The sequence below is a fragment of the Miniopterus schreibersii genome (assembly GCF_964146895.1).
Source record: "Miniopterus schreibersii genome assembly, chromosome: 5".
Lineage (NCBI taxonomy): Eukaryota > Metazoa > Chordata > Mammalia > Chiroptera > Miniopteridae > Miniopterus > Miniopterus schreibersii.
In genome coordinates, this window is record NC_138106.1 from 37,517,635 (window position 1) to 37,543,977 (window position 26,343).

At 43.0% G+C, this 26,343-nt stretch overlaps 1 protein-coding gene across 2 annotated transcripts in view; it reads right to left on the bottom strand.

Moving 5' to 3' along the window:
• Positions 1 to 26,343, bottom strand: part of DGKG (diacylglycerol kinase gamma) — a 171,154-nt gene that overhangs the window by 102,100 nt on the left and 42,711 nt on the right. For both annotated transcript variants that reach the window (XM_081138473.1, XM_081138472.1), the window contains exons 3-11: positions 22,998 to 23,074; positions 17,235 to 17,400; positions 16,636 to 16,698; positions 15,518 to 15,688; positions 11,580 to 11,629; positions 8,721 to 8,795; positions 7,936 to 8,058; positions 3,241 to 3,358; positions 1,604 to 1,692 (exon numbers count right to left, since the gene is read on the bottom strand). In XM_081138473.1, the coding sequence (XP_080994599.1) occupies positions 1,604 to 1,692; positions 3,241 to 3,358; positions 7,936 to 8,058; positions 8,721 to 8,795; positions 11,580 to 11,629; positions 15,518 to 15,688; positions 16,636 to 16,698; positions 17,235 to 17,400; positions 22,998 to 23,074 (932 nt within the window). The remainder of the gene's footprint in view (positions 1 to 1,603; positions 1,693 to 3,240; positions 3,359 to 7,935; positions 8,059 to 8,720; positions 8,796 to 11,579; positions 11,630 to 15,517; positions 15,689 to 16,635; positions 16,699 to 17,234; positions 17,401 to 22,997; positions 23,075 to 26,343) is intronic.

The following is a 26,343-nucleotide window of genomic DNA, read 5'->3' on the forward strand; positions in this document are numbered from 1 at the left end:
ACTGAATTTGCTCTGAGATTATTATTATTTCCATTTCACAGAGAATGAAATGAGGCATCAGAGAGGTTAAGTGGCCGGCCCTAGGTTCCAAGGCTGATAAGTGGCCGGAGCCGCGTAGCCAGGCCTTCTGACCCCGTGGCTGTCTCCCAGCACCACGTTGCCTTCTCCATATTCTTCTGGGCCTGGAAGAGGTGGTGAAGGACTTGGTTGCCCCTGGAGACTCAGAAGATCATGCCCTGCTGGCCTCTCAACGGCCTCCCTCTGCTCTGTGTGTGGCAAGTGGCCAGAGTGCAGGTCAGGACCTGAGCCCAGGAGGTGTACCATGCGTCCTGTGAAGGCATGGACATGGAAAGGTGTGTGCATGAGTGTGGTGCAGAAGTAGACAAGAGGCCATGCGGTGTCTCATGGGGCATGCATGTGTGCCCTTGGAGGCTCCCTTCTCTCTTGGAGTCCTTTTGGGGAGGGCTGGATATCACTCCCGCCTACTAAACATCTCCTGACTCAGATTCCTCATTGGAATCTTCCATGCAGGAATCAACAGTGTCCTTCCCCTGTTAATTTTGAAAAGAGTCTATTTCCAGATTTGGTGAATGGCACCACCCAATGGCCAAGTTAGAAACGGGGGCTCCATTCCCAACCCTTTCCCTTCTCTCGTCCTCTATAACTCCATCACCAAGTCCTGGTGGTAGTGGTGAGAAATTATTTCTCAAACTCTCCCTTCATCTTCTCTGCCTTAGCCAGTGGGACAGTCAAAATACTTAATAGCTGGTATGACTGGGGAGACACTCAGCACAGACACAGCCACCCCTGTGCTACTGTGGACACATCAGCATAGCGGGTGAGTGCAGACCCCACCCCAGGCAGACCCTCAGTACAGCACTACCTCTTGCCTGAACTGTTGGAAGAGATTCTCCCCCCCCCCCTTGGATCTCCCTCCAGCACCACGGTCAGAACAATTAACCTAATTTGCAAACCCAATGATCTCATTCTCAAAGCTTTTCAATGTTCCCAACTCCTCAGCTGGCCTCACAGACCTTCCTAGGCTGGATCTCACTCTCAGAGCACAGCTTCTGCCACTTCCCTTTAAGCATCCTCTGTCCCAGTCATGGCAAATTAGTACAGAGCCCAGAATAAGCCAGGTCTCCTCCATGTCTTTGCATTCGAGGCTTCTTCTGCCTGGGTGCCTTTCCTGCCTCGATGCCTTGGGTTCAAGATACAACTCAAATACCACCTCCTCTGTGAAACCTTCCCTGGCCTCCTCCTTGGTGCCTCAACTGTATGTACCACACAATAGCTATTATCCATCTCACTACTTTGTCCTTTGCTTATGTGCCTGTCTCTCTCCCACTAGATTGCACAGTTCTCCAGCAGGCTGAAGACCATCTTCTAATCTGCATACCCCCTAGCAAGTGCCTGGCACATGGTGGGCACCAGGGAGATGCTGAATGGTTTGATGGATGAAGGAGATGGTTTAAGGGTGGTCCTTGAGGCAGAGAAGGGACTGGATAAAGCTCCTAAAGCCCCTTCCTGCCCAGGAATCTAGTGATGGACATGTTGCCTGGGACACTGCATGCAGTAGAACAAGGCAATAGGTGTCACCAACCTCGCTGCCTCTTTTGGTTCTTGAGTATGTTTTGACACACCCAGGAATATTTTTGGACACACAGCGTTCATGGACGGTATATTTACAGTCTGAAAAAAAGGTAAGGAAAGTGCTTGTGAGTGTTCACATAGGAATGGTCCAGGCCCCCCCTCCCCATGCCAGCTGAGGCCTGAGCCTGACTGAGTGACCAGTCAGGGGCAGGGGACACATAGAGCTGGCCTTGCCTAATAGAAATTCAAAACAGTCTCCAGTTGTTCATTGAGAAGAAAGTGCACAGTTATGTCTCAGACATGCTCCCGCACTCTCCACCCTGCCACACTGCCTTCCACTGCAGACAGTGAATTTGGCAAGAAACATCTGCAGAAAGGCGCTTTCCACTTAAGGGCAGTGTGAAGATTCATCTTCCTCCCTATGCCAGTGCCACAATATTGGTGTCAGGGATGCTGGGGGTGAACATTTTTGTCCTAACAGGAGTTAAGTGGGCCTGAGCCTGAGCTCTGGCTCTGCCATTTATAACGACCCTCATGACCTTGGGTAAGTTGTTCCACATCTCTGAAGTTCAGAGTTTTTTACAAAATGGTAATAAAATTGCCTCTCTTTCTCTTTGCAGGGCTTTGGCAGCATAAACGAGATACTTTGTTTAAAGCACCACGTCTGGGTCAGAATAGCTATTCCACAAATTATTATCATTATTGTTGTTGTTACTACACTGATTACTACGCAATCAAGAGAGGCCCACAGACCTGGAACCTAATATGAATGAGACCGGGTCTATCAGAAGTGGTGAGAGCTGGATTTGAAAGGGTGCTAGAAACACTGGCAGGCCCCTTCTTATGCCTGCTGATGCTCTTAGTGGTCACTGACCCCAACTCTGTTAAGATGACTTTCGTGGGCAAGGTCACCTGCTGCCTAGATCACATGTGCATGTTTAGATGAAACACCCAAGGGACCTCCCTGCTGGAGCAGTTCCCTAGTCTCTTGTGAGTTCAGACCTGTCTGCATTGTGAAGTGATTGGCAGGACTCTGCACCCACATACCCTGATCTCCACAAAGTCTTCTCATTGCAGCCCCCTGTCTTCTCCTCCTGCTCCCCAAATCTACCCTCTTTCCTACATCACCCCTTCTGTCTTCCTTCCCTCCATCTCTTTCTTCTGTCTCCTTTCCAGTCTCCCTTTCTACTTTTTCCTTTCTCTGTTTTTCTCTCTTCTCCCATTTGACTCTACTAAATGGATTATAAAGTGAAACAAATGGATAGTTTTGACTTCCACTGCATTTACAAATATATTTTTATGGTGCTTATTAATAAAAATAAACCCAGGTTCTTCTGGGCTTATTCACTAGCAAAACCCAACTGAAATTAGTATGAGAAGCTTTGTAATTATGTATGAGCCTTAATAAGTTTTTTCTGGGGGAGGGAGTTCTTTGGCCCATGATGGGACTCCAACAATGGGACAATACTTATCCATTTCACTTGGGTGGAACAAAAATAGGACATGCTTTAGTCGCTGCTATGGGGACAATATGGGAGATCTCTCAAGCTAGGAAGCAGAAATACATAGAATTTTTCTGAAATGGCTCAACCATGTGCAGAGCAAGATAGTTCCTGGGGGAAAGGGGTCTGAAGGGCATGTACTCACATGTGCAGCACAGGCCTTGCTTCCTCACGCCCATCAGCATGACGTGGCAGAAATTGCAATAGGTTGGTTTCTTGAAATGCTTCAAGGTCCAGGCGTGCCTGCCATCCCCCTTGGAGCCCTGTAGGGATAGCGAGGGAATGGGATGCAGAGCGGGCACCCTGGAGCTAGCAGAAGCCTGGGACTGCCTTCTGTTATGAGTTCTTTATCCTCAAAAGACTCTCTCCTCATATTTGGAAGACAAGATATACATTTATTTTACTGATGTAAGTACTCTTCAAAAAAATGGAAATTAAAACAAAGTTCTTTGTGTGTGTGTTTTTTAAAATTAGCAAGTATTAAAAATTAAGAATATCTGAGCAGGAGTATGTGTGTGGGGGATAACATAAGCCCTCTTCTACATGGCTGGTGGAAGTGCAAATCAGAACAAATTTCTATCATCTATCTATCTATCATCTATCTATCTATCTATCTATCTATCTATCTATCTATCTATCTATCTATCTATCTATCTATCATCTATCTATCTATCTATCTATCTATCATCTATCTATCATCTATCTATCTATCTATCTATCTATCTATCTATCTATCTATCTATCTATCTATCATCTATCTATCTATCTATCTATCATCTATCTATCTATCTATCTATCTATCTGTCATCTGTCATCTGTCATCTATCTATCATCTATCATCTATCTATCTATCTATCTATCATCTCTCTCTCTCTATCTCTCTATCATCTATCTATCTATCTATCTATCTATCTATCTATCTATCTATCTATCTATCTATCTATCTATCTATCATCTATCTATCTATCTATCTATCTATCATCTATCTATCTATCTATCTATCATCTATCTATCTATCATCTATCTATCTATCTATCTATCTATCTATCTATCTATCTATCTATCTATCATCTATCTATCTATCTATCATCTATCTATCATCTATCAATCTATCATCTATCTATATCTATGTTTATAATCTTTGACTTACAAATTTCCTGTCTTGGACTCTATCTTAAAAAAATCATTTTTGAAAGAAAGATGAGCATTTTTGTGCTCTGTTAGATTTTAACTCAGCATTTTGATTTAAAATAATGCAAAACTGGAAATATCCTAAAGGTCTCAAAATTACCAAAAGGTTAGTTGTGGTATAGCCATGTGACTTAATGTTAAGTTGCCACCAAAAAGATATTTAAAGAATATCTGATGGCATGGGAATGTGCTCATGATACAGTGTTAAGTGAAATAAGCAGAATGTAAATTTGAGGATCTATTATAATCTCAGTTTTATATAATAAGATCTTTGATGGGAAGAAATGTCAGCAAACTGTTTACAGAGGTTCATTATAGCTGGAAGCACTATGAATTTATTTTATTCTCTAATTTCTATTTTCTTTTGTATTTTCCAAATTTTCTACAGTCAGTATGTACAAGTTTTATAATCAGAAAAAAGCAGTTTAGTGAAAACAATGCACGCCCTCATCAACTTTCTGGACACAGATAAAATAGTCAAGAGACAGAGAGCAGGTTAAGACATTCCTCCTGACTGCTCAGAAGCAAATTCATTCTTATCCACTGCATAAGCCAAGTATCACACAACCACACACCTTCCCTGGACACCAAAGCTCCTACCTTCTAACCCCTGTGAGCACAGCCTTGCTGGAGGCTGTGGCTTCAGGGGCATTTCTCCATGCCTGCTGTCCCCATACCTTTCTTATAAGGTCCACCAATAGAGCACCACTCTTGGGCTGGTCCTTAGGGTAGTAAAAACTACTGTAACAAGGGGGTGAGAACTGTAATAAGGGGGTGAGAACTGACAGTCAAGTACACAGACTCCAGCATCGCAGACTCAAATGCAGTTCTTACTTTCAGGCCCCCCTAGTCGGCCATGGCAGCCAGACCCACTTCTGTGCCAAGTCTGCTAATGGTTTCTAGAAGAGCCTATATGTGTTTCCAAATGCAGGTATTCCCCTGGGGTTAGGTTAAGATCTTTTCTTCTCACCACCTCAAAACCCTGCTTATTCTAAGACCTAAGTTTATAGAATTACAGCCTTTTTATCTAATAGTTTCCATAAATAAAGCTTCTAATCCAGTGCCCTACAGTTAAAATAAGAGTGTTTTCTTATGTGTAAGGAGGTAGATGTATATCTAGTCTAGAAATGAAGAAAGGGAGACCCAGAGAAGTTATATAAACATCTGAAGATCACGCAAATAAATGACTGAATCAGTAGTCAAATTAGGGCTCTTGCTGGCCTCAGAGCCTATTCTCCTTCCATCTTTCCCCGCTTCCTCCACGTACCAGAGTTTTTTCTTTGTGAAAGGAAATGGCAGCACTGTTCAGTAGACCCAAAGGACTGTCATTTTTACCTGAAAATACCTTTATTAGCTAAGTCAGTTAGTGATTCTCCTTTTCTCAGGCACTATTTTCATAGATTTGCGGTAAGAAGCGAAAGGACCTTAACTTGGGGTAAAGTAACATTTCTGCTTGGGTTATAGCACCATCATGTGGCTCTTTCATTTCTGCACACTGGTGGCTGCAGGATGTGGGAGTAACCTTCCTTGTGCATGCCAGGCTTTCTGCTGCTGCGGTTCACAGGGAGACAGACTATTTTGCATATATTGCATTCAGAGATCTCCAGACTTTTCAGGGCCATATGTGGGTTTTGAAAAAGTCAAACAAGTGATGTAACTTTTAAGACATTTAGGAATGCTTTCTCTGAACTCCTACAATTAAATGTAGAAACTTACAATTTAGTGTGCATTTTAAAATAAATGCATAACACTTTTGATTCATAAAAGCTAAATCCACATTTGTTTTTTGTTTGCCACTTTCTTGATATAAAGTAGGTTTTCTATAAGGCCAACTTGGCTTAGGGAGGAGACACTAGGGAGAATGGTGAAGAATTAGTCTCCCTTCCTCCTCCAGCCATAAAACAGTGGGTCCCCTCCATGCAGAGTTGGTGGCACTTTGGAGTCAGCAAGTCCAAAATAAGATGTAAAAAATAGACACTGGTTTCTTATGATTAAAATGTCCTATCTCTATTCTCATATTTTAGCAAAAACAAAACAAAACAAAAACACAGGTATGTTAGAACAGCCCCCAAGCAGAACTTCCACTTTGACTCAGGCATGATCTTGAGTATTGTCAGCAGGAAGTTTATCTCACTTATCTGAGTGCCCCTCCTCCCCGGGTCCTAGCTCACATAGGTTCTTGCACATAATAGATTCTTGGTAAGGGATCACTGAATGAGGGGTCTGCTGTTCCAGAATATGGAGGATGGCCCCTGGGAGTAACTAGATATATGTTCCTGGGCAGGTCTTTTACTTCTCTGGCCCTCAGTTTGCAAAGTGAAAGGGATAGATCAAGGATCACCAAGGTCTTCTCCAGCTCCGGCTTTTTTGGGTTCTAAGGACTAAAGAAGAGAGTTGTGTAGATCCTGGCTCCTTAATTTCTACATAGCACTTGGAAAGAACTGGATATGCAATGACTAGATTGCAGGATTCTTAGTTCTTGAATATTGGAAATGAAGGCTCAGCTTTAGTCCTGAATTGCAGAATTGTCAGATGGAGACATTATAGGCGACAGCAGTTGGAGGTTAACCCAGCTGAACTTCTTGTTCTGTTCCTCTGTATGACATTTTAGCAATTTCAAAGAAGTGCTGTCACACAACCTGTGTGACTGTCCTGGTAAATGCTTCAAAGTCACCATTTGTACTTTTAGTTCTAATCTTTCCTAGCTTGTGCATGAAAGTTACGTCACTTGGTAAATAAGCAGAAAATGCAGTAACTGACTAGCTCAGATGCAGGCATACATAGCTAGTAATTTACATTAACTATCTACATATATCCCCTGCTCTGATCCAACTGCGAGGTTTCTCTGAAACACCTTGAACCTTCTTTCATTTGGGTCTTTGATCAAGCTTTTCTCTTGGTCACAAACTCTCTCTTCTACCATCTTCTACCAACAAATCACACCCATCCTTGGGAACCAGATCAAACATCCTGCCAGGTCCTCCCACCTGACCTTTTTCTCAACAATGGGATAAAATCCCAGGCGTCCTTCAAGATGAGGGCAAGCACCCTCTGGTGTTTCTTCCCACTGGTCTCCCTCCTAAGTGTGGGTCATTAGGAAGTGAAGTATCTTTGGAGTCAGGTACAAATAAACTCTGACTTCTCTTTTTGCTCCTTAGGCTAAGAATCTCAGCTTTCCATTTGTATAAATTGGGAGAAAAAATACTTACCTTACCTGGTTGTTTTGATTGCCTTCCACCTCACCACACACATGTCAGTATTTTTTCCTTTCCTTCCTCCTTTTCTTCCCTCCTTCCCCAACTCTGATAGCATTTTTGACCTAACTTGTGGAAAAGATGAAATTTTTCCTTGCATTTCTTTTGCCCCTTTGCTCGGTTGCATATAACCTTCTGGTGGGTAAATAGCGTATGTGTCCCCTCACAGAGCTCAGAACAGTCTCTTTATTTACTAATAATTCAGTACATGCCTGTCAAGTGAATGAATATATTTCAGTCACTAATAGGTAAAAAGAGAGGACTTTTGGGCTGGCCTAGAGCATATGGTTTGTCCAGTGGGCAGAAGCCAAGGAGATGTGTAGATATGAACTTCCAGATAGAGCCTGATGTTCCTGAAAGGTAAGAGATCTTTGAACTCAGGCTTGCTGACTTACAGAGTCGTCCATGCCCAAGAGGACCAGCAATGGGATGGTGGTCATCCCTCCGTGGACCCATTCCTGTAGAGACACAAAGCCGTCCCGGTCGTAGTCCATCCCTTGCAACATCTCCTTCAATATCTGCGGAATCCACAGAGCAGCAATTGTCCACTTTCATCCTCAACTTCTCTGCTCCCGTTTCCCTCTTATTTCTTTTTGTTCTACACTGTCTGGCTTGTGTTTTACCCCCTTCCACTCTGATTCACAGTGAGTAGAGCAGTGAGGGATCAAATGGGGGCGAGGAGACCCAAGCTTCAGGCCCCGTTCTGTCTGACCTGACTGAGCGGACTTGGGCAAGCCAGCCACCCCCACTCTGGGTTCTGTTTTGCTCATCTAAAAAATGGAAATAACATTGCTATGTATATAGCACTGTAGTGAGCATAGAGCAAAGGTATAGAAAATGTACTTTTATATTAAAAAAATAAAATGATTATTATTACCTAGTGATGGAGGAAAATATTTAAAATTCGTCCTAGCTCTAAATTCTTTGATCTATGAACTCCTGTCATAAAAATTTAGCTCTGATAAAGAGGTCAGAGGAAATTATTATTTTAATTATGTCCAGTTTCCTCAGGTGCCTATAGTTTTTCCTATCAGCAAAGTGGGAGGTCAAGGTGCAAGACCCCAGAGAAGCTGCCAGTGACAGATGAGCCTGGGAGAACCTGCCCATCTTTATCCTGAGTGTATCCCACTTTTCTCTTGGAAGCTCACTTGGAAGCCACCCCATGTTTCCAGAAACTCACAGGCCTTAGCTCCGTGGGATCCCACTCAAGATACTGGGCAATGTGCAGCATTTGGTTGACAATACGGTCCATCTCCTAGAAAACATCAAGGGGAGAAACCAACTGAAGATGTGTTTTTAAGAGCAAGGCTCAACACCAAACCCTGTGGGAAGACGGACAGGGCATTTCATGGGGAGCTCACTACTTGTTTCTGTTCTTTATTTCTGCCTTGATCACAAAGCTCAGTGAAGAGTAGGTGCTCACAAGGAGCACAGAATATGGCTAAGCCAGAGGTATGCAGAAAGCTCCCTGAACACTGACCTACTCCTAAATCCACCTAGACTCACCTCCCTTCCCCTAGTCTGGGCTTTCACTTAGCATAGCAGCACACCTGTCTTCTCCTTCTTTGTGATCTTAGCTCTCTCAAATGCTTACAAACCAAGGCAGTTCTCTACTCCCTCTTCAGTCACTCTCCATTTCCACAGCTTCAGCAACTTGGGATCCATTAGACCCCTCAGAGGTCAGTTTCAGTTGGATGTAGGGCCACTGTGATAGCCCTAGTTCAGACACTGTGGTTTAGATTCCTTTTGGCATCTCCTCTGCTTCCTTTGTATTAAGCGCAGCCCTGAACCCAGGACTTTGTGAACAAGAAGTTGATGAGGGGTTCACTGTACTAGTGAGTGAGCCTTTTGTTTGCTACCTAGTCCAAGCTCTTTCTAAAACCTCACAGAATTGTTGGATGCTAACGAATCCGGGCACCCAGCATCCCACTGAAACCCACTAGACCAAGGAGGCATTTGCATCTCTTGGGAACGATCTAAGATGTTAATAGTAAGATCAGTGTGGGAGACACATTGGTGAACTGAAGCAAGGTTCAGAAATGTTACCTCCACTAGGTGGACTGCTGGGTTGAAACAAGTAAACTGAAATGCAACAGGAATTTTAAAAAACCCTGCATTTTATTTAAAATAAAAAAAATAATTCATTGCAAAACTGCAGATGAGGTGGTAGATGGAGGTAAGGAAGTAGGCAGAAAGGTGAGGACAGGGTTCTGCAGAAGTTTCAATGGAAAAGAGCCTGTGAATACAGTTGGGACTAAGATTCAATGAGAAAACAATGTGATTCAGGAACTGAGAATTAGAGCCTTGAGCAGGGATTCTCGGTGGGAAGTTGAATCGGGTAACTCTTTGAAACTGCTTCAGTTCACTGATGTTACTTCCAAATACGTCTGAAATTTAACCGCTTCTTACTACCTGCAATACTTCTACTCTGGTACAAGTTACCATTATTTTTTGTCTTGCTGATTTCAATAACCTCCTACCTAGTATCCTTGCTTGCACCCCTACAGTCTAGACAACACAGGAACTAGAGTGATCCTGTTATAACCCAAGTCAACAATGCTACTCCTCTGCTCAAATCTCCAATGAGATTTATTAAAATCTCATTGAGTCTCAAGTTTAACATTGCCAATGAAGAGAGTTCTCCCTTTATCCAGAGTAAAAAGTAAACCCCTTCAATCACCTAAAAGGCTTGATAATGCTTTGCAAACTTCCTCTGATCTCATCTCCAATTACTTATTCACTCTGACTGCACCTATTCATTCATTCTGCTACAGTCACTCTGGCCCCCTAGTTAACCTGCTAACATTCCAGGTGCCCCTCAGGACCTCTGCACTCTCTGTTTTCTCTCCTGGAAGGCGCTTCCTCTAGACTTAGGTGTTTCCCCATGACTTATAGTCCCTCACCTTCTTCAAGTCTCTGTTCAGACATCCTCTCCTCAGGGAGACCTTCCTTGCCTCCTCCAGCTAAAACAGCAGCTCCCTCTAACACTTCCTCTCCCTGTCTTATTTTTCTTCTAGCACACATCTCTACCTAGCGCATATTTTACTATGTTGTTCAGTGCGTGTGTTTGCACTAGAATGGAAGCGTCATGAAGACATGGGTTTTTTTGTCAGTTTGTTCACTGATATATTCCCAGTGTTTAGAACGGGGCTTGGCACATAGCAGATAGTTTAAAATATATGTTGACCAAATGTGGGAGAGTCTGTGATTCCTTGGTTGCTCCCTCATATGACATAAACCACAGCATTGCAACGTGGCTGTAGGGCTCCCACAAAGACACTCCAGGGTTTGGAGGGAACTGGGGTGATCTAGTTGGTCTAGTGGGCTTCTTTCCTCTCTTCTTCCCTCTGTTCTGATTCAGCCCTATGCACCTCAACCTCAGAGCCTTCCTGTGAATGAGTCTCACCTTTAACAACTGCCAGTCATAAAGACAAGGCCTGCCTGACTCTTTGCCCTCTCCCCTCTGTCTTCTTCCTTTTCCATCCTTCCTCTCACTCCATGATCCCTGACCTACCCTGCCTATTCCTGAGGGGAAGAAGTGAGGGACAAGTCCCTGGCTTTCCCAGGTACAATGAGATAGGATCATGTACTCAGAGCAGACACCTGAGCTAGTGCCCTGAGGTATGAGAGGAAGGCAAGGGTGATGCCAAAGTGCACCACTGGCCTTCCCCCTGCCCTCTTGCCGTAGTCTTGCTGCCTCTCCCACCTCCACCCCTCTGCTCCTAGACTCTAGCAGGAAATTGCAGGGAGACATTCTGAATCCATTAGGAAATTAAACTAGATGCTAAAGCATCTCCCCATTCTGAGATTTTATAATCCTGGGCTTTTGGAATGAAAAAGCAAGTTGGAGTTCACTCTCCTGCAGGCTGGCCCTTTGGAAATAGTACGTGGGGGGTTCTACTCATTTCTGTGGTCCATACTGAGATGTTGCTATACTTATAAAGGTAGAACTCTTATAAAGAAATTCAGACTCTTTCTTCACCTGTTCCCTTCTCCCCCACCCTTTCTTGGACCCAGGAGGGATATTTGGAGAGCTTACCGCTTGATCCAGGAGACCATTCTCATCCGAATCATAGAGATGAAACATGACTGCAAGAAACACAGAGATGAGGCTTGAGGAGTCCTCCAGGCACCAGGGACTAGCTCAAGCTCTGTTGCTGTCAGTTTTTAGATCAGCTCTGACCATCGCTAGGGCAAAGGCTTTTGCAGCCAGCTCACCCACCCTCCAAAGGCAGAGAGCCTGACTTTCTTACAGAGAAATGGGAAGAGGGAAGAGAGCCAAGCCACCTGGCTCTGAGACTAACTACGCACTAACTCTGTGGCTGATGAGACCCAGGTCATGAGTGTGACTCCCTGTAGAGCATTCACACTTCTCAGCATCAGTGGAACACAACTCAGAGCAAATGCCCAGCTGGTGGTGGGGCAGGGGCACCAGAATTATAGGTGGAACATAACTTCTATTGCATGGAGAAGGGTGCGGAGTTAGGCAGATTCAAATCTTGACTCCCTACCACCTTTAGGGAGTCAAGTAAATCATTCGGGCTCAGTTTCTTCATCTGTAAGATGGAGACTATAATAGTTTCTTTGTCTTAGATTTTTAAAAATGAAGAATATGTAAATCATATGCCAAGTATACAGTGCTTGGAATGTTGAAAGCACTCAATAGATGTTATTTATTTTTATTTTATTTCTTAAAGAACATTTATATATGGCATTTAATTGGCACAAGGCAGTTTATCATTATTCGTCATTTAAGCTTCCACAGTGCTATGAAGTAGTTACTATTACAGAAGCTATTGTATTTCTTTTTCTAAAGGAATAGTATGTCAGAACGCCGTTCACAAACATACTCTATGATGTCCTTGTAATAGAGAGGTGATACAGGATAAGGAAGACCTGGGAGAAAAACTGGAGCAAAGGACTAGATGTTCACTTATGGGACCTGGAAACTTGCACTTCATTCATCTAAAAGGTAGAGATCTGTCTGTGGTCTCAGAAGGAAACAAGGTTGGGAGCAGAGCCAAACATGTCTTCGTGTTCCTCCCATTCTCTAACACCCTTGCTCAGGCCTGCTTTCTCTGTGAGCCTCCCTGACCGACCCTTCCCCCACACAAGTCTTCGGATCTCCCTGCATGCACCCACAGGGTCACAGCACTCCTTAACTCCCTTCCACATGTGTTAACGTCTCTACAGCTTGTGTTTGTTCAGTATCGCATCCCTGGTAGGAGTTTAAGTTGTTTAAAGTAGGGTCATGGGCTTCGGATTCCTTGTGACTCCTCGGAATGCCCTGGTCAGAGGCACTTAGCGCATGAGGCTGACTCGCCAGGTGGTTCAATCATGTAAAGAAGGACAGACTCCCCACTCTGTTGCTCTTGAACCCTGGGTGGGGGTGACTCTAACATGAAGCTCTCCTGGTCTTACTGTGTGTGAAGAGTTGAATCAGAAAGTGTGAGTAAGCATCCTATCTTTTAGCAGCCAGGCCTTGGACAAGTCATTTAACCACTCTGTGCTTTCTTACATGTAAAATGAGGATAATTATAGCCACTGTCTAGGGCTACTACAAAGTTAAAGTGGGATAAGGCACTTAAAATGCTCAGCAAGTATAAGGCATTTAATGATGAGAATTATTGTTATTACAGCAATGATGATAGTTGGGATTTCAGGCAATTATTTCAAAAAAGATCCATGTTTGGTTATTAAAAAGAAAAGGTTAACTTGTTTTTAATTATTAAAATCAAGGGAGAATTTGAATTTATTTGATTTAATTAAAGAAACAAACAAATGAAAACTCTACAAGACAAATGGCCAAGTTTCTGTAACAACAACAACAACAAATTGCAAGGGAAAAAAATAGACAAAAGATTAAAGGAGACTGAAGAGACATAATGATCAATGGCAATGTATGGACCTTACCTGGATCCTGAGTCAAACAATTAAAATTATATAAGATAATTGGGAAAATGTGAATATTGACTGACTATTTGATAATATTAAGGAATCATTGTCTTTGGATGTGATAATGGTATTGTGGTTATATTTAAGAATAAGTCATATTGCCCTGCCAGCAAGACTCAGTGGTTGGGCATTGACCTAGGATCCAGGAGATTGAGGTTTGATTCCCAGTCAGGGCACATGCCTGGGTTGTGGGCTTGATCCCCAGCAGGGGGCATGCAGGAGGCAGCCGATAAATGATTCTCATCATTGATGTTTCTATTTCTTTCTCTCCCTCTCCCTTCCTCTCTCTGAAATCAATAAAAATATATTTATTTTTAAAAAAAGAAAAAGTAATATTTTAGAGGTACACACTGAAGATTGTATTATAGATTAAATTACAAACTAAATTACAGATTAAATTACATGATATTTGGAATTTGCTTCAAAATAATCTGGGGCAGAGGGAATGAGTGGGAGGTGTAAATAAACCATGACTGACAATAAACTGGTAATTGTTGAAGGTGGCTTATCGGAACATTTAAATTCATTGTACTGTCTACTTTTATCTATGTTTGAAATTTTCTATAATAAATTTTTTTAATATGCAGTTTCTTTTTATTTGGCAGTACAAGACTGAGTCTGAGAGCCACTAATATGAAGCATCTGTCACATCCTCTTTGGTAGTTATAAACAAATATAATGCCTGAGACTCAAAATCCAGTTGAACAGTGGAATTAATTTGACATTTCACTTTTAACATTAGCCAGAAGAAACAGAAATCTGCTATACTTGCTTCCAAATTAGCGGCTTAAGACTTGCAACTGTTAACACTTCAAATCTATGGGAGTGATTTTAAGATCAGCTGGTGAGCAAACTTTCATTTTGTTCTTGGCAAGGATTAGCCTTTGTCAGACATTTTCTTGCTAATGTTTAAATTTGTTGACTAGTCTTATCAAATGCTGGAATTTAAAAAAAAATCCTCACTTGAGGATATGCTTTTTCTTTGATTTTAGAAAGGAAGGGAGAAGGAAAGAGAGAAAAACATGGATGTGAGAGAGAAACATCCATCGGTTGCCTCCTGTACACAGCCTGACCGGGGTTCGAACCTGCAGCCTAGGTATGTGCCCTGACCAGGAATTGAACCCTTGACCCTTGGGTGCATGGGTCAGTGCTCCAACCAACTGAGCCATACAGGCCAGGGCTAATTTCTGGAATTTTGACTTTTGCTATAATGTGTATGTTTTCCCCTTAATGTTTGCTAAGGTCTTAAGAGAAACCAAAACAATATACATATTTATTTTTAACAAGGTCCTATCACCACCTGTTTTAAAGAGTTTTCCCATAGGCTCACAGAGGCCGGCTAGACAACTCCTGGAGTGAATCATCTGCAAGACTGTGTCAGCCACTGTGGGCTTTCCTTTCTGTCACCAGCTATTATTTTCCTCCTGAACATATGTTTTTGAAACCAACTTTAGTAGCAGCATGAAACCAAGCTCAACTCTGTTAATTAACTAGCCCTCTTTCTCTAGAGGCCAAAAAACTTGAGGTGGGGGTGGGTGAAAAATGGAAATAAGCTTTAACAAGATGGAGGCTGATTAGATCTCAAGGGGAAAAAAGAATTCTTCATAGTTACAGAGTTTCTTGGGCACAGAATAGGGGAAGGAAGACAGATGCTCAATATCTTCCCTTGAAAAATCTACTTAGAGGAGGTAGCAGCTTCCTGGTTATAGGGTCTCAGGAAGTCCTGCCAGCAAAGGAGGGGAGTCTTGATCCCTTGGGAGACCCCTTTCCTTTCCAAATCCTGGTTCTCAATACCAAGGTCTTGCATGCACTTCCCACTCCCCATACATCTGGTACTGTGCCCCAGGGTGGATTCTAGGAAGTGTTCTTATCACTGCTGAGGACAGAGCAGAAAAACCTACCCAAAGGAGGCAGGATCCATATCCCTGGTCCCAGAGCAAACCCAGGCCTGTTTACAATGATGGGCAGGACACATGACCTTCTAGGAAAAAGCTGAAGCCCCTTGACAGGGTTAGTACTTACACTCTAGCTTGTCCTGTGGTCTCCCTGTCTCCAGCAGGGTCAGGTAACACACAACATCCTTCAGGTACACTGTAGGAGGTTCTGAGCCTGAAGATTGAACAACAAGGTTTCCCAAGGGGGTTGCAGCCACTTGGTCTTTAGCTGGCACTTGCTTCTCAGTGATCTTTGATTCTGTAATAGGCAAAGGAAAGCATTTGGGGACACCTAATTTTTGTAAATATAATTTTTTTTTCATGGTGGAGGCAAGAAGTTTATAGAAGTATCTTAAACACATTGGTTACATAGATATGATCAAATCAGTGGCCCTGAAATCAGTTTGTAGAGTTTATACTCTGAACGGACTTATTCTTATTTTTTTTGTTCCTCACCTGAGGGTATTTTTTTCCATTAATTTTTAGAGTGTGGAAGGGAGGGGGAAGAGGGGAGAGAGAGATTTATTGCTTCCTCCATATTCCCTGACCCGGGCCAGGGATTGAACCTGCAAGCCAGGTACATGCCCTTGACTGGGAATCAAACCCGTGGCCCTTTAGTGCGCAGCTGGTGCTCTAATCACTTAGCCACACCAGCCAGGGGACATTCTGACTCTTTTAAGTGTCTATATCTTTGTAAGACATTCACCTCTACTCTGAATTTGCAGAAAAGATGTCATATAGTGATCTGTAGGTCATAGAGTGGCTTATAAACTCTTAAAGCCTCAGTTTCTTAATGTGTATGGTGGTGTGATTGTGAAGGCTAAATAAAATGTGTAATAAAGGAGGTGCCTGGCAAATAGATCTTCAAAACAATGTTAGCTGGCTTCCCTAGCTCCTCCTCCCAATTTACGCAAACCTGTGCATATGAATGCTGCTGGAAGTCAACCAGAGTAAACTCTTATCTTCTTGCCCTACCCCCTCCAGCCATTCACTGGTGGGGTCATCTGTACCGTAGCCCAAGAACTGTCACCCAGCCTCATAACCCCAGCACATTTGTGTGGCAGGGACCCCAGAGGTGCAGGCAGACAGCATCTGCTCAGGGGTATACAATTACATGGAGGCAGAACTGCTGGTTAGGTTATCCCCTCCACCCCAAGAATGAGGTTTTCCCCACTTCTCCCCAAATCTTGTATTCCACAGACTCACCCGTGTCAGGGGCACAGGCCTCATCTGCTTTGGCAGCATTATCCACATTCTGTATATTAGAATCTGAAGAACAAAGAGAAGATTTAAAGGCCAGCATGCCTCCAGCTTCTTAGAGGGGCAGGTAGAGGAACTTCCCTGAGGTCTGGATCACTTAGGTTATATCTGTGTCTCTGGGTGTCAGCTGGGTTCATGCTTACTTTGTGGGGTTGGCTGTGTGTCCCCCATTATAGCCCAATTTCCAGGAAACAGTGACCACACCTTACCCTTCCTCTGACACTGGTCACAGTCTGGCCACACAAGCTGGATGTGGTCCATCAGGGGCCTGGTAGCCTTCAAGGAAGGCTCTCTTCTCCCTGACATATCGGTCTGCGTTTCTTCTTCCCCCATCTTCCCCTCTGATCCTGAGCAGCAGGAATCATGCCCTTTCCCCACTCTTACCGAGAGATCCATCAGACAGGGCTTCTTGTGAGGCCCTGTGAGGAAAGGAGCCCTGGAGCCCTGGCCTCCAGTCACACCCCAGAGGGAAGTTACTATGCCTGTGGCAAGTGAGTTAGAGCTGCAAAACCCCCTTCCATGTCAGAGACGGTTGGTCCATGTACCTGGGGCACTGGCCTCGCTGTTGCTGGTCCCTTCCTTTGGGTGGTCAGGGATCTCCTGCCTGGGCTTCTGGCTGAAGGCCAGGAAGAGGTGCGTGCTCAGTGGCTGGGGAAGGTCCACCTCCAAGTACTCCCTCATGAACAGCTTGAAGACATCATAGCCAATTGTCTGAGAAGGGACAAAGGGGGCAGTCAGAGGAGAGACTCCAAGGACAGGGAGGAGGGAGAGAAGAAAAGGAATTGGGGAGCTGGCAGGCAAGAGAAATGGAAAGAGAAGCAGAAGGAAGTGGAGAGGTTGGTGGGGGCAGGAATGAAAAGGCCAGGAGGTGACAGAGAATGACAGGCACAGGGAGCAGGAGGAAGGATGTAAGGAAGAGAAAACACTGTGGTGTATGTCAGGGCTTAGTGGGGCACGGAACCACAGGAGGCTTTTGTAACAAGACATTGCTAAATTTAGGTAGAGAAGGGAGTGACGGAGAGTGAGCGCTGGCCTCTGCCTGAGTGCAGACCCCTGGGAGGGACTTGTCTCCAGTGAGCAGGACTAGGTCAGTGCCCTGGAATCCTGCTTAAGATGAGGAAGCAGGTAGTTGGAAGGAATGGCTCTTCTGTGATATGTCGATTGTCTCCTTGTGCTGTTAGTTAATGTAATTCCTGAGTATTTAGGTCTCAAAAAAAGAAGAAAGACAGGGGAGGGAAAAGGAAAGGCTCCATACTTTATTACTCCCATAACTAACCTTCCCTGGACAAACCTCAAGATAACAGGGGAGGGTGTGTGTCTGGCTTAGCTGCTCTCAAAACATGTCCTTGTGAAGGTTTTAGGCACTGGGAGAAGAGCAGGAAGCCAAGGACAGAAGGTAGAACTAAGGAACATGCCAAAAACTAGGACCTCTCCCTGCTGTGTCTGTCCCAGTACCGCCTGGCTCCCGGGCCCAGGCTGGGAGCGACCATGCCAGAGAGGGCTGCTGCTCTCAGAGACGCTCGGCAACGGTCTGCAGTGAGTCATCACTGGCTCGTGCTTTGATGGCATCAGACTCCTCATCACATCGGCAGATGCTCCTGGAAGTCACTTGAGGATGCATTACTCCAAGATCTGCTGTGCAGGCTTTTGTGAATAATAACAGCCACGAGAATAAAATCCCTTGTTGGGGGCCCACTTGGCTCTCCTTCTAAAATGTTGACAGCATTGAACCCTTTGTCTCTTCTGGAAGCTCTGGGAGCCTTCCCAGAACCTGGAGCTGGCTTGCATTGTACCATCAGGTTTGGGATACAAAGCCTTGGCCCTAAAAACAAGTGATGCCCTTCTGACCCCACTGGGAAGTCACAAGGCAGTTTCCATGTTGCCCTAGGCTGGGCTGTTCTGTGTGTCTCTTTTGCAGATTGGAGGAAGCCTGATTTGGTTCGAGAGAGGATAGAGCAGGCTCTTACCAGATAAGGGACTTGCAAGCAAATGTTGGACTCATCTTTCCTCTGATAGCTACCAATCTCTGCCTCTATCTCTCTCTGTCTTTTCTGTCCCTAAGTCTCTCTGTCCCTCTATTTCCTCCTCCTTTCGCCCATCTCTGTCTCCATAGCCTCGTCAGCACAGAATGTCTCTTCCTCATGCCTCTTCCTTTCCCCAGGATGCAAGAGCAAAATCTTTCCCTCCTGCTTTCCACCCACTATGACCCTTGACTCCACCCTCCCTGCCTCTGATGGCATCTCCCAGCATCTGCCTCCCTGCCTGCGAGCATGTTCAAGGCCACTATTCCAAACAAATTGCTGGCTAGTCGAGCTACTTACTAGGCTGTCCTTCTTCCCTTCCCTTTCAAAATTTCTCCACAGCAGACCACATTAGGCTCCTCACCGTCTTAACCTCATTCGCTTTGGGTTCTAGCCCATCCCCTCTGAACCTGCTCTCCTGAAGGTCACAGATGCGGTTGTCCCTTTTTAGACTTTCTCACCTTTGGCTTCTCTGCAGCACTCCATTCACCTTTCTTCTTGAAATTCTCAATTTTCCATGGTCTGGTAATATTTTGGTTCCCTTCTTTGATTTGACTGTTTGCTGACAGCACTCTTATTCATTTATTTAAAGGCTCTTTTTGCATTGTTTTTTCTTTTGTGCTATTTTAGTTGACAGGTACTGTTTAAAATGTAGTTTTTGTGTTCCAATCTTTTTTTTTTTTTTTTGGTTAGCATCAAATTGAAAACTATTAGCATAAAACAGTTCTGGAAAATGGACAGTACCAAATGATTTAATAAAAAGAACATTCAGTTAAATAAAGTATAATGTAATGCTCTTTATTTTTTAAAAATTAATTAGCTAATTTATTTTTCCATCACCGTTCATCCTTTCTATGCCCTCTTCCACACCCCCCATCCCCTTCCCCCCGTAATCACCATGCTGTTGTCCATGTCCACAAGGTTTTTTTCCCCTCTTTTCTGTTCGGTCCCCCCATCTTACCCCCCCAAAGCTGAAGGATCATCAAACAAGGTCAGTGTGAGATTCAGATCTCATGACTGGTTCCCACTTTTATGAACCTCAGTTTCCTCTTCAGCAAATTGTGAGTGCTAGACTAGGAGACCCCAAGTTCTAAACTTCTATTAGCACCCTCCCTAAACCAGCTCCTCTTCCTGGCCCTGCAGTTTCTGATGCTCTTGTCCACTTCCTGACTGTCTTCAGCTGCACTCTGCTCTCCAGAGAACTCCACGGAGCTGATGGGCCAGCGCACACTTGTCACTGCCAGATGCGGCCCTGCCACTCTGCAAACTTCTATTCCCCTCCTTGTGTTCCTAGTAACCTGCCCCTTCCCAGAGCTAACTTGTTTCTCATTGAGGCATTTTAGCAGCAGTAAGCCATCAAACTCAAGAGAAATTAAACCCTGTTGTTTCCCCAACCCCACGCCAGGCCGTTACACCTACTAGAAGTCAGCCACACTGTGAAAGGGAATGAGATCAGAGTGGCAGAGCTCCCCTGGGACACAGCAGTACCAGGCATACAAAGAGTGGGGGCCGTCATGATGGAGATGGGGGCGGCAGTGTGCTCATAACAGCCGAGCTGCTGCTCCCAGCTTCTGAAAGCTCCTGTGGCCTTCACACCTTGGGTGGCCCTGACCACATTGTTCCCCTCCCACTTGTCAGCCTCAGGGCGGACAGGTTGATTAGCAGCCCCCGCAAGGCTTTGTTCCTGTGCTTTTGGATCTGGGGTGGAAGGTGGGGGGAGACAGAGTTCTTTAATGGCTCTGCCATCTTCCCCGCCTGGCTTCTCCTCAGGAATGGTTTTGAAATGGTGCATTCTCAGTCTTTGGTTCCAGCAACCTTCGTCTGGCTTTCTTCTCTTGGTGATTGGTGCATTTTATCCAAAGACCTTCCCACATGTACCTGGAGGGCACGGGCTCTGTTGATTCTTTCCCAGTGCCCAGCAGAGAAGTTGACTCAAGGTTTTGAAAGGATGGCATTGTGAATAAATAAGTGGCCAGCCTTTCCTCAAGTGTGTCCTGCTGATCAGTCACTTTTCTGCAACTGGCTCTCATAAAAGGACCCAGGACCAGGAAAGAGGGAGTTGAGCTGAAAACATTCTGGGGAACTGGGACAGAAGGAGAGTAATAATGGGTACCATTTTTTAAGTGTCCCGTCAAAGTGTTAGACACTTTGCAAAAATCATCTCATTTAATCTCCTATCTGTAAACTTCAAGGTCTTTTTTGTTGTTATTGTTATCTTCAGGTCACAGATGAAAAACTGAGGCTCAGAGCAGTGAAATACTATTCTAGGCCACATTGCTGGCTGGCAGCAGAGGTAGGGGTCTAACATTAAACCAGATGAGTTCATGGTCATGGCTCTTAAACTTGACCCTGTCAGTAGGAAGTAAGTTCCAGAGGGCAAGAACTGTGTTTTCTCATCTTTATATCTTCTGCAGTGTCTGGATGTTCAAGAAATGTTAGATGAGTTGAATTTGAAAGTGGAGGAGGCCTTGCATTCATTTATTTATTCAACAAATATTTGCTGAGTGCCTGCTATGTGCCAGATACTCTTCTGGGCCCTTGAGATACAGCAGTGAACAAATACATGTCTATACAGAGATAGACAAAAAAGTGAGTTACATAGTGTGACAGATGGTGAGGCTTACTAAGGAAGAAAATAAGGAGGGTCAGGGGGATAGAGAAGGTGATATTCATTAAGAACATTATTTGAGCCAACACTTGAAGGAGGTGAAAAATGAGCAATGTGTTTATTTGTGGTAGGAACATTCTAGGAAGAGGCAAAATCAAGTGCAAAGGTGCTGAGGTTAGAGTGGCCTTGGCTTGTTTGACAGCATCAAGGAGGCTAATATGGCTGGAAAGGAATGAGAAGAAGGAGATTAGCAAGAGATGGGGTCAGAGTGTAGGGGGAGGTGCAGATTGTAATGATCTTGACTTTCATTCTGAGTAGGGGGTGGGGGGAACCATGAGAGACTATTGAGCAGAACAGTGACATGATCTGACTTAAGTTTAAGCAGATTGCTCAGGATATGTGTGAAGAATAGACTTTAAAAGTCAAGAGCAGAAACAGGGAGCCTAGTTAGGAGACTACTGCAATAATCTGGGCAGAATATGGGATGACTCAGGTCAGGGTGACAGCATTGCAAGTGGTGAGATGTGGCTAGATTTTGGTTATATTTTAAAGGTAGAAGTGACAGGGTTTGCTGATGAACTGGATGTGGGATGTGAGAAAAAAAAAAGTCAATGATGACTCCATAGTTTTAGGTTGAATAACTTGAAAAATGAAGTTGTCATTTACTGAAAATGAGAAGACTGCTGGAAAAACAGGTTTTACAGGGGAAGATCAAGAAGCTCAGTTTAGTGCATGTTAAGTTTGAAGTGCTTCTTTGATTTTTAAACCAGGAGGGAAACCAGGAGAATGTGGTTTCCTGAAAACCAAGTGGAGAAAGTGGAGGAGCATTTGGCCAACCATATCCAGTGCTGTTGAGTAAAGTGGCTATTGATTGTAGCCACATGGAGATCCCTGTCTATCTACACTAGTGGTTTCAGTGGAGGAGTAAGGGCTGCATGCTGATTGCAGAACTTTCAAGAATGTAGGAAGGAAAGAAATTGGAGGCAATGAGTATAGACAAATCTTTCACACAGCTTTGCTATACAGGACAGGAGAGAAATGAGGAGGGAGAAGCAGAATCAGGAGAACATCTATAATATAGGAGAGATGTTTATATATTGATGAGAAAAATCAAATATATAGGAGAAAACTGATGTGAATGAGTTAGAGATAGAAATAGATGATGATGATAGATAGATAGATAGATAGATAGATAGATAGATAGATAGATGATAGATTAGATAGATGATAAAGTGTTGCTGAAGCAATTCCTGTCAATAGACCAAAAGAGAATAGGATTGAGTGCACAAGTGAAGGGGCTAGAATTAAGAGCATGGAGATTTCATCACTAGTTATAGGAAAAAAGGTATGTAGGTGAGTGCAGACTGTGTGGTAGATCTCTTCTGACTGTTTCCATTTTCTCATGAAGTAGAAAACACAGTGGTTAACTGAAAGTGAGGAGGGATAGGAGTGAGAGATTTGAGAAGAGAGAGGATATAATGTCATTTTCTAGGATAGTGAGAAAGTGAATCGACTGGGGAAATGTGTAATTCCAGATAGCACCAATGGCTCACTTGAGACAGGAGAAAATATGTTGAGAAACAAGTTCTTCAAAGTGAGCTAAACTTCCAAGAGGAGAACAAATTATGGAAAGGCTGGAACATGGAGTTTTTAAAGGCTTGAAATGAAAATGTTCTTACCTCGTGTGAATCATATTGTTTGAGGCATCCACTCTTATTAAATTCAGCCAAGACATCCTTTATCTTCTTGGAAGAATCTGGAGAGACATAGTCCACACTTGAAACACAGGTGAATAGCTAATGGGAGGTGGGCCCAAGTAAATTCTCCCTGTCTGACCTTGGCTATGATGGAGCAGCTCCTCATTTCCAGGACCATACAGATAAATATCACCCTTATCTACCCTTCTGCCCTCTCATTTGTATTTTTCAGTATATTCTCTCTCTTGTTGTATGAACCTTTTTACTAAAATACAAATCCAATCAGTTCATGTCCCTGCTCAAAAACTTTTCAATGGTTCTCAGTTTTTATAGGACAGAGCATAACCCCCTAATCTTCATATACAAGTACTTGGTAATCTGATCTAGTCTATTTCTTAACTCTAACCTTAGCTTTTCATTTTTTTGCCACATCAAACCACATTTTCAGAAATCTCTGAATAAACTGTGTACTCTTCATGGTATTTCTTCTCTGTATTACAAACCTTACTCGATTCTCAGGATCCAACTCAATTATCAACTCACTTGTAGAGCCTTCCTTTACCGGTCAATTAATCATTCCCTTCCCTGGTTCTCTTGAGACTTGTACATAACTCTGTAATGGCACTTGTCATATAGTGTTATTATTGACTTATCTATCTTGCTCATATCCTGCTTTAGTACTACATTGAGAGCTGCAATAGACTAGTGATTCTTTGTATATCATACCAAAAACATTTGAACAAATATTTTAAAACATTTAAATTTTTGTTAATTAAATAGGATGGGTGGTGGGCATTACGCCTTGTGAGACTCTGTCCTTGGTGCTGAAACGGAACCTCAGGATTCATGAAAAATAGTGGTTTAGAAAATTCTGCTTTCCATAGGAAATAAATAAAAAACTACTGGAAAAAAAATGGTGGATTCTTTTTGTGGGCATGTTTATAAAGAAATTAGAAGTCAAGAAAAGAGAGTCTATAATTGTTATTAGAAACACATTCTGAGTGCATCCCGTGTAGTTACCAACATTCTAGACATTCAAGAAAAGTAGACTTTCTGTGCTCTCCTTGTCTTGCAGTATTCTGGATAATTAAGAGCTTTTTAAGCTCCGTTATTGCCACTAGTTAGACATCTGAGCAAAGGACAATGTCATTAAAAGCTGACAGAGTGTTCTTTGGTTTTCAGGCTCTTTGTACAGAGGGCTATGCTCTCTTAGGCCTACGTAAAGGAGACATGCTCGTGGGCTGGGCTGGGCTGTTCTCCATGGCATTGCTGACTTGGATTCAATCAAGCACAAGTTATAATCATTTCAAGATTGAGACATATTGAAATGCTACAGGAAAAAGCTGCTGATGCCTAAAAATGGACATTCTCTCTCAAAGTCAAAACAGATGTTGAAAAACTAATAGCTCAGTGAGTTCCAGGCAGCAGATGCCATCAATTTGGGCTGCTTCCATTCAATTCAGAAAACACTTCTTCGCAGAATAAGATGCTGTGAGGTACTGTTGATGAATTAGTCAGGAGGATGATTGAACCATTGTGGTAATAATAGCTTCCTTTTATTGGAGACATTTACTGCATATTCTCATATACTACCTCCTACCAATCCATGCTCGTTTGGTAATATTTTCATCAATTTACTGATGAAGAACCTGAAATTCAGAAAAATTAAGCTACTTGCCTAAGAGTCAAGGTTTTAACTCTGGTCTAGTCTGGCTCAAAAGACTATATTACTTAAATATTACTTCCCAAACATTTGCTAACACAAGAAAAAGTGCAATTAATGCTGTAGAAATAATATAAAGCTCTGGGAAGCATGGAGAGGAGGAAGTAAAATGAGTGGGGAGGAAGTCAAATTAGGATGAGAGCGGTGTTGGGATGAAGACTAGGGATGCCCTATGAAGAAGGTACCATTTGAGCTGGAGTGTAAAGAATGCATAAGGTTTTGAAAGGCAGACAAGGTGGAAAAGGTATTTTCAGAAGGGACAGGGTGAGCAAATGTGGAGATGGACATCACAGGACATTTAGGAAAAGTTAATACCAGAAAGTAGTTTGGGGCCAGATTTGTGGGGGCCAGATTTGAATGCCAAGTTAAGAACATTGATTTAAAACTGTTAAAAAATGTTTGAGTAATGGAGTAATATAACTGGGTCTCTGTTTTCTAAAGGCCACTCTGGCAACCATATGGAACAGAGTTTAGAACTAGGCCAGAGCTCAGTTAATGCCTTACATAAATTATATTCAAATTGTTTTATGAGCAGCTTAATTTAAAAAACAAAACAAAAACCTTACATTTTAGAATCTATTTTAATAGCAGATTTTCAGCTCAGCCAAAGTTGCCAAATTAAAAAAAAAAAGCAAATTTTGGAGCTTGAGTCCTCCTGGTGTGTCTTCTGCAAGAGTAGTGTAGAGCCAGCATTTTGATTGAGAACACAGAGAATAATTTCACTTGAATTTATACTCCTTTGATTATTGTGACATTTTGGAGATTCCACAGTTCATCCTAGCAGAAATCCTTTGGTTCTGAGCACTATTGACCTAATTCTGCTTTATATTTAAATATATGAGATATATAGATCTACATGTAGATATATATCAATATGTATAGATATATACTGATATATAAATTATATATATATACACACACACCACACACGTGTATATATATATGTTTATATATATACACATCATCTACACATATATTCACCTTATGTTCACATTCAAGTAAACAGATTTTAATAAGAAGAAATAAATATTTTAAAATTTCTGATTACTAACCTAAAATTAAGTAGCAAAATAATGATGCAAGAGATGGCTGGCTCCTAGATTTCCCTGAAAGGTCTTCCTCACCGCACATTTACTTCAATTTCTTTTTTGAGCTTTTATAAGCTCATAGCAGCATTGCCTTTACCTTTTAAAAAAGAAACAGTTGCCCTGGCAGGTAGCTCAGTTGGTTAGAGTGCTGCCCCGATACACCAAGGTTGCAGTTCGATCCCTGGTCAGGGCACATCCAAGCATCAACCAATGAGTGCGTAAAGGAGTGGTACAACAAATCAGTCAATCTCCCCCTCTCTCCCTTCCTCTCTCTAAAGTCAATAAATAAAAATGTAAAAAAAGAGAAACAATTTAATTCTCAAGTATGATATCCATTACTTTCTCCTGGATGTCTTTTGAGACTTTTTCAGTTTTCTTTTCAACAGATTTCTGGACTGGGTTTCTCTCTCCTGAGGAGCAAGTGGGTACTGCTCCATTCTGTTTCGTCTTACCACAGTTAAAAACAATTAGGGGCTTCTTCAGATCACTTCTGATCTTACTTCAGGTGCCACCTGTG